The sequence below is a fragment of the Oncorhynchus clarkii genome, chromosome 23, assembly GCF_045791955.1.
Source record: "Oncorhynchus clarkii lewisi isolate Uvic-CL-2024 chromosome 23, UVic_Ocla_1.0, whole genome shotgun sequence".
NCBI classification, from domain to species: Eukaryota; Metazoa; Chordata; class Actinopteri; order Salmoniformes; family Salmonidae; genus Oncorhynchus; species Oncorhynchus clarkii.
In genome coordinates this window covers 8,667,580-8,681,461 of record NC_092169.1, presented here as the reverse complement: position 1 = coordinate 8,681,461, position 13,882 = coordinate 8,667,580, and the positions used below count along the sequence as shown (strand labels likewise).

Below are 13,882 nucleotides of genomic sequence, written 5' to 3'. Positions count from 1 at the left end.
TTTTTTTATTTTTATATATTTGGGGTTAGCGATAACATTTAAGCAATAGTTAGTGGTTAAATCACATGGGGTTTATTGGTAACGTTAGTCCGTTAAAGTAGAGGTTGAACTGTTGTCGTTGTGTGTTCTTTGTATTTATTGAGCTAGCCAGCACGTTTGCTAATAATGCTAGGGTCAGGTGAATATCAAATTATTGATTAATTGAAGAATTTATTGGCGCGGAAATCAACCCAATTTGCAGTACTATGGAGGACAGCACCACGGAACTCGAAGGACCCAGTTGTTTGAGTGTCGGTCAGCAGTCAGAAGAGGCGACACCAACCGATATTAGCCACCAGAACAGTGTCGACAACGATGGTTCGAAAGACCACAATGGGACATCTAATAATGTTGACTCGGATTCAGGGGATGAGGTACAGTATTGCAGACTTGGACAATATCTAGTGTTTTTCTAATTTTGCTGGAGTGACGAGAATAATGAATGTACGATATCTGCTATCTGCTACACTGGTTGGTACTCTATTGTAACTGTGATGCACTCCAGTGCTATAATGTGGAATGACATTGTGAATGTTTTGTGTTTTGTTTTCACAGCCTGAACTCCCTCTTAATCAATTTTACCCTTACATCCGCTGTACTCTCTGCTGCGGAATCCTAATTGATTCCACCACCATCACAGAGTGTCTGCACACTTGTGAGTTACAATGATTTGAGATAAACAATCCTGAAATATGACTGCTATCCCTTCAGTCTCATTCCATCAGTCATACTTCCTTTGTAATCTGTTCTCTCTTCCCCAGTTTGTAAAAGCTGCATAGTGAAACACTTCTTCTACAGCAACAGGTGTCCCAATTGCAGCATTGTAGTCCATCAGACACAACCATTGTACAACATAAAGTAAGCATGCCTGCATGAAATCTACGAGCACACAGACTCTTGTCTTGTTTTACATTTGAAGACATTGGTTCATGTTTTTCTACTTGGCATCATGTTATTTAAAGAGGACATCCCATGAGTGTCTGTTTCTATGGTTACCCTCTCCCTGCTGGGGAGTTACCTGGAACACAAAGTCCTGGTGTGACGCACGGATACTGATGTCTCTCTGTAGACACCACTGTTATTCATGTCCAAGCACACTCGTCGTCTATTGCAGAACTCTGCTTTCAGCACAGGCCAAAGGGATGCAAATGTAAATATTACTGTTGTGCCAACTCATTTGAATGAAAACGTTGCCATGATAAACTGAGATGTTCACTGAAACAACGTCAGCTTTGAAGTTGATTACTATACCTCTCACATTGACCTGTTATCAATTAATACGATGAGCTATAGGTTAATACTCACTTATACACTGTTATGTAGTTACTTACTGTATGGTGGGTGTTTTTGCATCTCCACAGACCTGACAGACAGTTGCAAGATATTGTTTACAAGATGCTGCCACATCTGGAAGAAAGTAAGTATCCACAAGCCTTCCATTTCTATGATTTTCCCCAAACGCCTCTTGGCAATCTTTTGTTTTGCAGTTAAAATTAGTATTGTCTTTACTCTTTATTGTCTTTGCAGTGGAGAGAGCAAGGATGATTGATTTTTACAAACAGAGAGGACTGGAGGTGCCTAAACCAGGTATATAAGACCAATGTTGTCGTCGTTGCTGCTAATTGTGCTTTTTTTGGTAGAGATTTGGTGCAGCTTTGTTTATAGGAAATAGTTTGGGTATTTGAAGACCCTCTGATTTTAGCCATGTCTCTGTCTGTCTCTGTGCTGGGTGTGGAACATTCCCCTAATGCTTCTGTAAACGCTCGTCTTTCTCTGTGACCACAGTGATGGCGTCCCTTGCGGTCCCTGTGCTGAAGAACCAGAAGCAGAGGAGGGCATTGCTGCCCCAGTCTGTCTTCGCCATCCCTCCTGAACTGGACGTGTCACTGCAGCTGGAGTTTTTGGGGTGAGTCTCTCCCTAGCATTTTCTATTTGAGGGATGGAAGGGTATTCCCTGAGAAATTTTGAAATTAGATTGTTTGTCTCTGGTCATTCTTGGCTACACCAGTAGATGGTGCTGGAGTGCTACTGTGCTTCCTTTGAGTGCATATGGACTAGGGCAGCATTTCCCTAACTCGGTCCTGGGGACTGCCAGGGGTACTCCTTTTTGTTTTTTGCCTTAGCACTACACAGCTGATTAAAATGGTCAAAGCTTGATGAATAGTTGATTGTTTTAATCAGCTGTGTAGTGCTATGGCAAATAACTAAATGTGCACCCCTTGGGGCCCCCATGACAGAGTTTGGGAAACCCTGGACTAGGGAGAACATTTCTAGTTACAAGACTGATGGTTAACTGTACAATATTGGTTGCAAGGATTAAGAAAATTCTATGTAAAGTTGTTTGTTTCCAGAGCGGAAGAAGGCATAGACGGCTATAAGGTAATTACTCCTGTCGCGCTCTTTTCTCATAATGACTTTTATGAGACTGTTAAAATTAAATAACAGCATAATGCTGCTATCCAGCCACTATATAGTAATGGTCATGCATAAAGCAATGTTGCTATTGTGAATTTGAGTTATATTGGTAAAATGAACAAGGGATTGCATGCTCTAACACCCGTGTCCCTGGCCAGCCTTTGGAGAGGCGGTATGTGCGAGTATCGGGGGATGCCACTGTCCACCATGTGGCGCTCTTCATCAGGAGGAAGATGGAGCTGAGCCCCGCCTGCCAGGTCAGTGGGAGGGGTTACACATTGACTTTACCAGGATGTCTGATGTGGTTATGAACTATTTCTCAGAGGGAGAATAAATATGCATAAATATGTACATATCTGCTCGTTATGTGAGAGAGCTCTGCTTTAAGAAATCTTTATGTTGAACCCATCTCAATTTCATCCCCTGTAAAATACTTTAGAGGCCTAAGTAACTAGGTGAGAAGTAGATGCAGAGCCTAATGCTCACACAAGGACAGAGGGGGAAGAGTGATCGTGTCTTGTGTAAAACTGCAGAGCGCAACAGCACAGCCCTACCTGTATGTAGGGTGTTTAGCAGTAACAGGGATTTATTTCTTGGCACTCACTGGAGTGGGTAGTAGAGTAGGTAATAGGTGCACTATCTCGATTTATTAGCTGGGTGCTCTGCCATTTACAGTGCATTCGGAAAGTATTCAGACCACTTGATGTTTTTCATACTTTGTTGCGTTACAACCTTATTCTGAAATGGATGACACCCCCCCCCCCCCCCCCTATATGGCTGCTTTGGGGTATGAAAAGTAGACATCTGGATAGAAAGATTGATTTAATGTATGGAAAATATATATGAGCATACAAATGGGAGTGCAGCCATATAGTCTACGACAGTGGTCACCGACCAGTCTATCTCCAAGGCGTTCCTAGTCGATCGTGAAAACTTTCTTTGTAAAAAAACAACGATAAAGCCTTGCATTCCTACTTTTTTCTGTCTCGCCCTGTTAGTAGTAAGTGCACTTGTTTCAGCTGCCTTGTGTGCCAGTTAGGCAAGGTGTTCCCATTTTGAACCATTTCATGTGTCAAGGTACAAAATCAAGTGCTCCTATAGGCCTACCGATTTGCTCAGATGGCTGTCTGCAACTTACTCGTTGATACTGTGATTTCAAAATGTCTAAACATTAGAGAATGTCAATGAATACAACAGTGAGTTCTTGTTCAGCACTGTCAACATTTTATTTGTATTATCATAAGCCATGAAATGCGCTGCAATCAGCACTGCAGATTCAATGAATAACTACCAAAGTGTATCGCTTCCATTTTTATAATTAGTGGCTTTTTAAAAATATATATATCTCAAGGAATATTTCACTTTCTCCGGTAATGGGAGTAATGACATGAATCTGTGCATGAGGCAAAAATAATACGGTGTGACTCAAGTTTCTCCATCAGCTCAAAAACGATGTTCCCTTTTTGGTTAGTCTTAGCCAAGGGGGGATAGCTGAGGGACAATCCGAGTGTGACCCTCTAATGCTCTCCATCCGCTGAGACTGACCATCAGATGCAGGCACCATCAGTCCAGTAAAATAAAGTAAGCAAATTATGAACATTTACAGTGCATTCGGAAAGTATTCAGACACATTCCCCTTTTCCACATTTTGTTACGTTACAGCTTTACTCTAAAATTGATCAGGAAAATAATTTAATCAATCTACACACAATACCCCGTAATGACAAAGCGAAAACAGGTTTTTAGTTTTCACATTCTTTTGCTATGAGACTCAAGTGCATCCTGTTTCCCTTGCTCATCCTTGATGTTTCTACAACTTGATTGGAGTCCACCTGTGGTGAATTGATTTGGAATGACACACACCAGTCTATATTCGGTCCCACAGTTGACAGTGCATGTCAAAGCAAAAACCAAGCCATGAGGTTGACGGAATTGTCCGTAGAGCTCAGAAACCGCTTTGTGTCGAGGAACAGATCTGGGGAAGGGTACAGAAGAAATTCTGCAGCATTGAAGGTCCCCAAGGACACAGTGGCCTCCATTCTTAAATGGAAGAAATTTGGAACCACCAAGACCCTTCCTAAAGCTGTCCACCTGGCCAAAATGAGCAATAGGGGGATAAGGGCGTTGGCCAGGGAGGTGACCAAGAACCCAATGGTCTCTCTGTGGCGATGGGAGAACCTTCCAGAAGGACAACCATCTCTGCAGCACTCCACCAATCAGGCCTTTATGCTAGTGGCCAGACGGAAGACACTCTTCAGTAAAAGGCACATGACAACCTGCTTGGAGTTTACCAAATGGCACATAAAGGATTCTCAGACCACGAGAAACAATATTCTCTGGTCTGATGAAACCAAGATTGAACTCTTTGGCCTGAATGCCGAGTGTCACATCGGATGGAAGCCTGGCACCATCGCTACAGGGAAGAATGGTGGCAGCATCATGCTGTGGGGCTGTTTTTTTTTTCAGCAGCAGGTACTGGAAGACTAGTGACGATTGAAGGGAAAGATGAACTGCGCAAAATACAGAGATCCTTGGATGAAAACCTACTCAGGACCTCAGACTGGAGCAAAGGTTCACCTTTCGACAGGACAATGCAGGAATGCCTTCGAGACAAGTCTCTGAATGTCCTTGAGTGGCCCAGCCAGAGCTCGAACCCGATCGAACATCTCTGGAGAGATGCTCCCCATCCAACCTGACAGAGCTTGAGCATCTGCAGAGAAGAATGGGAGAAACTCCAAATACAGGTGTGCTAAGTTTGTAGCTTCATACCCAAGAATACTCTAGTCTGTAATTACTGACAAATGTGCCTTACTCAATACTTTGTTTAAAGGGTCTGAATACTTATGTAAATGTTATTTCAGTTTGTATTTGTAATTTGCAAGCGTTTTCTAAACCTGATTTTGCTGCTTTGTCATGAGCTATTACTGGTGTGATCATATACCAAGTTTTGAAATATAATATTAAAATGGTCTGAGAAGAACATTGGCAGGGCAATTCAAGCATAGCCAATATTCAGTGATAATGTATTGGGCCTATAGTCTACTGCACAAACCTCCATTGGTACAGAACTGTTTTTAAAAGGGTAGGAAGCATGAGTTTTTTACTCAGCAATGTAACACTGTGGTCAGAGTTAGTAACTTAGTTGTTGTCACGATCTGGTTCCATAAGTACAAACAGTTATGTTTTTGTGTTATTGCATATTTATTGACTTATTTCTGGATATATTCTAAAGTCTAAACTACCCACAATGCACTATTTATTAAAGTCATATGGAGGATCTACTCTGTGTTAGAGTTCATATGCTAGCTCAAACTGGCTAACGTTAGCCACTAGCCATGCTAGCATGTAATTACATTCCAGACCAAGTGTTGGCGTTGGTGAGCTACAATCCACTAATCATAAGGAAGTGTGATGGTAACAAGGGCATAGTGCTAGTGCACTAGCTGTCATCGGTAGGTCTCAGCATGCATTTGGACTCAAAGTGATTTTGATTCAGAAAAGTTTGGAGATGAATGAGAAATCATGATTTTAGACATTGACTGCATGGTGTTTAATCTATCACTCAAAAACGTCTCTTGTTGTGAAAACATTTTAGGGAGGTTACCACCTCCTGATGGATAGAAGTTCTTGAATATTTTGATCCAGGAAGTTGATACTGTTGGTCACTTAACAGTGAACAGAAGGAAAGTCGTTGTGGTGTTCAGATAACGGACAAAGTCATCAGGATTTTGTTTAGATGAACCCCAAAATATAATTGTCCTCAATCTAGCGTTTCCAAAACTTAATATGGGGTAGAAAATCTCCAACAACAAGGTTTGCGTAAATCGTGGCTACTGCTGTGCATTTGGTTTGAAGGTAGAATTTGTCATACCTGAAATAGTTATTTGCAAGTACCAATTTCAAGACCTCCAACAAAGTAATTAGGGGGATTCACCAATCTTTCCTCACGTGACTTTAGGAATTTGGAAATCGATTTGTAGGCCTTCAGCATGGGTTCTTATGCACTTTCGGAAGGGGATAGATACCTGGGGTGACTGGATAGGTGACTCTTAGGAACTCGTGATCCAGTTTTGGTCAGACACGCTGTAACAAGCTATCAATTTCAGATTTTCTAGAGGCAAGGGTCTATAGGAACAAGACAGGTTCAGGTGTTTTTCAGAACTCATGCCCATAACTCTTGCCACACCTTTTTCTGTGGGTTTTATGACAATGTCCGTATTCTCCTGGAGTTCATTTAGTACTCGTCTTTCAGCTGGAGGAAGACTGTGATATTGGGGTCCCTTGTCATTTTTGAATTTAATTTCCAATTATTTTTCAACCAGTCTGACAAATGTGGTGACAACTGGACTTTGTATGAGTAGGGGGGGACAAATGAGAAAGGGCGAGGGGCAGGGAGGGAACCCGCTGGGTTATGGTTTCTCGCTCTTTGTAGGGTCTGTCGATATGAAGCTTGTACTGGATCTGTTCAGTATGACTGTATGAAAATGTGGATACCGCCCAACTCTAATTTGTGTGTTTTGTATATATAATTTAATTAATTGTTGGTTGACTGTTTTGAATAGCACTTTGCACCACCCTGTGGGCAATTGTAATTATCACCTTGGCACTTGCATAAAAAAAAACAATGGCTTTGGCAGATCTCTTGATTCTCTGATGAACGCATAACTGCCAAAATGGATTGGCCTGCCCAGCCAAAAATAAAAGGTGACATGAGGTGACGTCTTTAATTTTTACAATTATTATTGAACTTGGGATTTAATTTCTAATCAGGAATACTATTTCTGTATCTTATTGAAATGGATCCGTAGCATTTATTACGGTTTTCATTTTCACATCTCAAACTGCATCTACCAGTTTTCGTTCACAGGTATTCCCTCCCTCAGGTGACTCCATGTATGTTGTAATTCAGTATGTCACTCTCAATTGATTTCATGCAGTCTGTCGCAGTGGTATGATGTCACGTTGTGGTGCAGGTGGATGTTGTGTGTGGAGACCACCTCCTGGACCGTTACCAGTCGCTACGAGAGGTTCAGCGCTCCATGGGAGATGACGCTCTACAGGTCAGTCCACTCAAAGGTCCTATGAATTTGTAGTTACTCTCTGGTCTGGAAATAGTCCTGATATCGTTAGCTTCCATTTATGAGTTTTATGTGTGCTTATTTTCTTGTTTATTTATTCCCAGGATGGTCTTTTGATTCTCCACTTTGGACTGGTGCTGGCTGCTCACACGTGAGCAGGGGGAAGGAAGTGGGATGGATGTGATCCTGATATTAACCCTGACCCTCAGGGAACCACGGTCTTCATTCTGCTACTAATGCCTAACAGAATCAAGTCTTCTACTCTCTGCCACTTAGACAGTTATCAGTGAATTGCTGAATCCAGGGCCCCGAAACTATAACCTAATCCTAACCAGAAGGTTTATCTCCAAGACTGATTTCAGAGGTCTGAAAGACTACAAGGACCTGTCATGCTACTGATGCCAAAAGCTCATGTTTTTGCTACACTTTGAGTTGAATGTACACTGTGTTCTTTAAAAAAAAATTGTGACCAACTTTTGTAGCAGTCCCCCTCCCATCCACCTCCCGAGTTTCTATTTAGACCAAAGTATAAATACATATACAGTGCCTTCGGAGATTATTTAGACCCCTTGACGTTTCCACATTTTGTTACGTCACAGCCTTATTCTGAAATGGATTAAATAAATCCAAATCCTCAGCAATCTACACACAATACCCCATAATGACAAAGTGCAAACAGGTTTTTTTTTTTAATGTATTTTTTTGCAAATGTATAAAAATATATCTTATTTACATTGGTATTCAGACCCTTTGCTATGAGACTTGAAATTGAGCTCCGGTGCATCTTGTTTCCATTGATCATCCTTGAGATGCTTCTATAATTTGATTGGAGTCCACCTGTGGTAAATTCAATTGATTGGACATGATTTGGAAAGGCACACCTGTCTATATAAGGTCTCACTGTTGCCAGTGCATGTCAGAGCAAAAAGCTAGAGCTCCGATACAGCATTGTGTCAAGGCACAGATCTGGGAAGGGTACCAAAACATTTCTGCAGCATTGAAGGTCCCCAAGAACAGTGGCCTCCATCATTCTTAAATAGAAGAAGTTTGGAACCATCAAGACACTTCCTAGAGTTGGTCGCTCGGCCAAACTGAGCAATCAGGGAGAAGGATCTTGGTCAGGGAGGTGACCAAGAGCCCAATGGTCACTCTGACAGAGCTCCAGAGTTCCTCTGTGGAGATGGTAGAACTTTCCAGAAGGACAACCATCTCTGCAGCACTCCACCAATCAGGCCTTTGGGGTAGAGTGGCCAGACCAACGCCACTTTTCAGTAAAAGGCAGACTAGTCAGGATCGAGGGAAAGATGAACGGAGCAAAGTACAGAGAGCTCCTTGACGAAAACCTGCTCAGGAACTCGGACTGGAGCGTAGGTTCACCTTCAAATAGGACAACGATCCTAAGCACACAACCAAGACAACGCAGGAATGGCTTTGGGACAAGGCTTTGAATGTCCTTGAGTGGCCCAGCCAGAGCCTGGACTTGAACCCGATCGAACATCTCTGGAGAGACCTGAAAATAGCTGTGCAGCAACGCTCCCCATCCAACCTGACAGAGCTTGAGAGGATCGGCAGAGAGAAATGGGATAAACTCACCAAATACAGGTGTGCCAAGCTTGTAGCGTCATACCCAAGTAGACTCGAGGCTGTTATCGCTGCCAAAGGTGCTTTAACAAAGTACTGAGTAAAGGGTCTGAAAACATATGTAAATGTGATATTTTTATTTGAATACATTTGCAAAAAAAATCTAAAATCCTGTTTTCGCTTTGTCATTGTGGTATTGTGTGTAGATTGACGAGAAAAAAAACATTTAATCAATTTTAGAATAAGGGGTCTGAATACTTACCGAAAGCACTGTGTCTTATGCAACCGTGAGATCCTGTCATTGGTGTCAAGTTCCACTTTAAACTCGGATCTGAATGGGGAGAGGTCAGATGGACCTTGAACAAGGCCTTAAAATAATGTTCCAGTAGGCCTATTATTATAACCTCTGTATATGGGCTGGTAATTTTATGTATTACATTTCTATCTTCCTATTCTGCACCAAACTTCAAGGCTTTGTACATGCTCTGTGAATCATTAGCACCCCACTCAATTTTGCGACGAGGTAGCTTGCCTTGTCCCCGATGCTAGCATAAATAGTAGCATAATAATAAACATACACCATATTTAAAAATATCTTGGTTACTCTGTCCTAATGTTTAGCAAAATACAGTCTTTAGTGTAGACTAAGAGTTGTCTGCACTAAGCAGCAGCTGACTGGCTTGCTTTTAGCTTAGCTAGCTAGTTGTGATTGGGGGACAGAAAGTCATGTTCCGCTAGCTGTCAAAATAGCTCTACCTAGCAAACGTTAGCTGACTTGCTATTGTTGTCTGTTAGCTAGCTATCTCTAGAAAGAGTCACTGTGGAAATCTCCAGTTCTCATGTGACAAGGAGTTGTCATGATAGCACAAACAGATCTGGCACCAGGCTACATTGGTAGCTAACTAACAAATGTGCGTAACCGCGACATTCAAACGAGGCTACAAAGAAAACCAATGGGACTGTAGCGACTGTGTTGATGTCAAAATCGGGGGTGTGAACTAGGTTTCTATTCAAGTGTTGATCGACATGGTAATGGCCCTATAGTATAGGAGAAAAGTTGATAAAACTGACCCTCCGTTACATCTTGACGTGTCATGTCGTAACGTCCAGCACGCATAAAGCTACTATTTATGTCTTACCATCTCTCTCCACCAGGTGTAGCACTTCTCTCATCGTTTAAAAACAAGAAATGGACAGTGACGGGGTAAGGGGGGGATACCTAGTCATTTTTTTTGTAATCATTGCATGCGATTCATTCTCAAAGCCGCTGTTTACTTCTAAGATCACTTTAGCACCGCCCTAAAAACTTGATTCAAATTTGACACAAACCTTAAAATAGGTATGTAATTACACATTATATAAACTCTTTATAGTGTTTTATTTACATTTTAAAGGTGATAAGTTGTACAGATCAAGTGAAAAAAGCAATTTTCCCACACGACATCTGTCCTTCTCACTATCACGCATTAGTTTTGCTTCCCCACCCGACATTTATAAAAAGACCCGACGGGGCTCATTGCCTGCTTGAATTATGCAGAAACGGGCAGTGTTTAGGTCATTTTAATTGATTCTGTTGGAAAGGGGAGAAATGGTGCTTTAGAATGGTATTGACATTACAGTTGATCTGGAAGTATTACGTTTTTGGGGTGCTAAAATAAGGGCAATTGTACGGACCAAGACAATTTACGAGTTCACGTGAGTTACGTGAGTGTTAGCTTGCCCAAGAAAGCTTGTATACAGAACCTCCATAGCCAGCTATTAAAATGTGATTTATTTTGACAAGTGTTGTGTTCGAATACGCATACTACATACTTTTTTTAACCTTTATTTATATATATTTATATTTATTTATAATGAGTATATAGTATTAGTTCATTCGAGTATACTGTAAACGAACGGTAACCTTTCAGTTGTGTACTTGTGCTTTGCTTGTCTACCGGAAGTTGATGCTGTTGAAATACAACTTCCTGCTAGCTTGTTAGCTTAACATATTACTAGCTAGACATCTTAAGACTTAATTAAAAATGTCAGTTGAGAACACACAATGACTTTAACACTTAGCTAAGCTAAGAATAACGTGAATAATCAAGTCAATAAGTGTTTTCCTCCACCTGTATTTGATGATTCATTATTTGTGTCCATTCCTATGTTAAACTATATACCACACACAACTTAATTAACATTGCTTCTGGCGGCAACTCACCACAACTTGTAGTCAGCGCTGTCTCTCTGTAGCCATGTATTTTGTTTTCATGCCAGCTGTATATGTTGTGCTGGTGTTAATGATCAGCTACAATCAGTTGGCTGTTCAGAGGACCGATGCTGGAAGGAGGAGGTGAAGACAGGAGGCTGGTCAAAGGAGGGCGTTGTATTCTCCTCGACCAAAAGGCAAAAGCAGGCCACATCAAGTCAATTATTACTGGTCTGTATGTAGCAAATTTCATTCACAATTTGATACATCCACTTGGACTATATTATAACATGTATGCCTGTCATAGCAAGTGTAATTTAGTGTAGCTTTAAGCCTACATTCAATAATGTACATATGTCAGAATAGGCCTACATATCAAATAATGTGAAAGCTATTTATTTTGTTTCAATTTGGTAAAGTTGCCTTTTCTCATCACAGACTGGTGGCAGAGGACCCTACTGTGTGCTAAGTCCCAATGTGACCAACCTGAGGGTGTATTTGGACTACCTGGAACTCAAGCCCCACTTCGGAATGACCCAACCCTCTTTTGACAGCCTGTTAGAGGTCTTGCACCAAGAAGACCAGGATCATGGCTAGGGCAAGACCTTGGAAAGCCTCATGTTTTTCTACTGGATGGTTAGTGCCACTTCGTATAGTGTCCGAGGCATTTGATGTCATCCCCAGGGTCAGTGGCGTGCTCATGAAGAGGGTCATCCATTTTCCATCACAAGATGAAATGCAGGAGGTTGGTTTGCGATTCACTCAAAAATCACAGTTCCCTGCAATTCAAAAGGTTGCTGTTGCTGGATGCCACATCAGAATTAAGCTCCCTGCTGTGGACCAGCAGGATTACCTGAACAGAAAAGTTTTATTCATCAACTATAGGCCATCTGTGACCACAGGTGCGGGTTCATTGACATCTACATGGCCTTCCTTGGGTCTGTGCACGACACCAGGGTCATGACACACAGCCCTGTGTATGTTCAGAACCTGTAACCACCCCAAGGTTGGTGTCTCTTCGGGGATGGTGGGTATCCCTGCCTGGTGGAGCTCATCTGTCTGACACCCTACAGGCAACCAGTGAGGGGTGCAGTGGAGGCCACCTACGATGCAAAGCATTCCAAGGTGAGGAATGTGGCATTCCATCTTCATGAAGGCCCTGGAGGTGAAGCCTAGCTTTGTGCCTGAGGTGGTTGCACTCTGTGCTGCACAACGTCTGCCTCAGCAACGAGGACATTGTGGAGCCTGAGGCCTCGGGAGGATGATGATGGAGACCTAGACCAACCGCCGCAGCAGAATGTGGATCAACTGTGGGACCAGCTCACAGCATCAGGAGTGGGCAATGTTGCAGCACCAGCTAACCCCATCCCAGGTGACCAACTACTGGAATCCCCCCCAGTAGAAAACCCTTACACACCCTGTTTAAAATGTAATTGTTGATTTAGGAATCAATCTATCACCCGTGTTCACATTACATTTTTGTGATCAATATTCAAAATCTTAAATTCTATTCTGTTTGTGTGTATTGGAGCTCTTTTAAGAGCTTTGTGGCATAAAACGTGATGTTTTTGTTTAATAAAATTTTATATATCAAGCTGTGTGTGGAGCTTCCATTTCTATATAAAAAACATCCACTTAATGCCACTTTTTAATAATTTATTTTCAAAAAAACGTTTTTATATTACAGCTGGCAAATATTAAAATAAATCAATAATCCCACTGGATAAAAAAACAAACACTTTTTGTTATATAAAGGCCTCCAATCAAACTTCAATCAAATTATTTTATGAAGCCCTTCTTACATCAGCTGATGTCACAAAGTGCTGTACAGAAACCCAGCCTAAAACTCCAAACAGCAAGCAATGCAGGTGTAGAAGCACGGTGGCTAGGAAAAACTCCCTACAAAGGCCAGAACCTAGGAAGAAACCTGGAGAGGAACCAGGCTATGAGGGGTGGCCAGTCCTCTTCTGGCTGTGCCGGGTGGAGATTATAACAGAACATGCCCAAGATGTCCAAATGTTCATAGATGACCAGCAGGGTAAAATAATAATCACAGTGGTTGTCGAGGGTGCAACAGGTCAGCACCTCAGGAGTAAATGTCAGCTGGCTTTCATAGCCGATCATTCAGAGTATCTCTGCCGCTCCTGCTGTCTCTAGAGAGTTGAAAACAGCAGGTCTGGGACAGGTAGCACGTCCGGTGAACAGGTCATGGTTCCATAGCCGCAGGCAGAACAGTTGAAACTGGAGCAGCAGCATGGCCAGGTGGACAGGGGACAGCAAGGAGTCATCAGGCCAGGTAGTCCTGAGGCATGGTCCTATGGCTCAGGTGCTCTGAGAGATAAAGAAAGAAAGAGAATTAGAGCGAGCATAATTAAATTCTAACAGGACACTGGCTAAGACAGGAGAAACACTCCAGATATAACAGACTGACCCTAGCCCCCAGACACATAAACTGGAGGCTGAGACCGGAGGGCTCGGGAGATACTGTGGCCTTGTCCGACGATACCACCAGACAGGGCCAAACAGGCAGAATATAACCCCACCCACTTTGCCAAAGCACAGCCCCCAACACCCTCAA

At 42.3% G+C, this 13,882-nt stretch overlaps 1 protein-coding gene across 1 annotated transcript; it reads left to right on the top strand.

Annotated features, from left to right (window-relative positions):
* The first annotated feature begins 245 nt into the window (after positions 1 to 245).
* LOC139381888 (polycomb group RING finger protein 6-like) lies at positions 246 to 8,123 on the top strand. The gene is made up of 10 exons (XM_071125740.1): positions 246 to 413; positions 595 to 694; positions 801 to 897; positions 1,401 to 1,456; positions 1,567 to 1,626; positions 1,825 to 1,945; positions 2,391 to 2,418; positions 2,613 to 2,711; positions 7,428 to 7,514; positions 7,637 to 8,123. Exons 1-10 carry the CDS (start codon positions 246 to 248, stop codon positions 7,685 to 7,687), a joined length of 867 nt encoding a protein of 288 aa, XP_070981841.1. The 3' UTR covers positions 7,688 to 8,123.
* Positions 8,124 to 13,882: the final 5,759 nt, after the last annotated feature.

Excerpts from the sequence above, each read along its gene's own strand:
- LOC139381888 (XM_071125740.1), top strand. The coding sequence starts at position 246 with ATGGAGGACAGCACCACGGAACTCGAAGGACCCAGTTGTTTGAGTGTC. Across the intron at positions 1,457-1,566 it reads GCTGCCACATCTGGAAGAAA|TGGAGAGAGCAAGGATGATT; the intron begins GTAAGTATCCAC and ends TTGTCTTTGCAG. Across the intron at positions 1,946-2,390 it reads CTGCAGCTGGAGTTTTTGGG|AGCGGAAGAAGGCATAGACG; the intron begins GTGAGTCTCTCC and ends GTTTGTTTCCAG.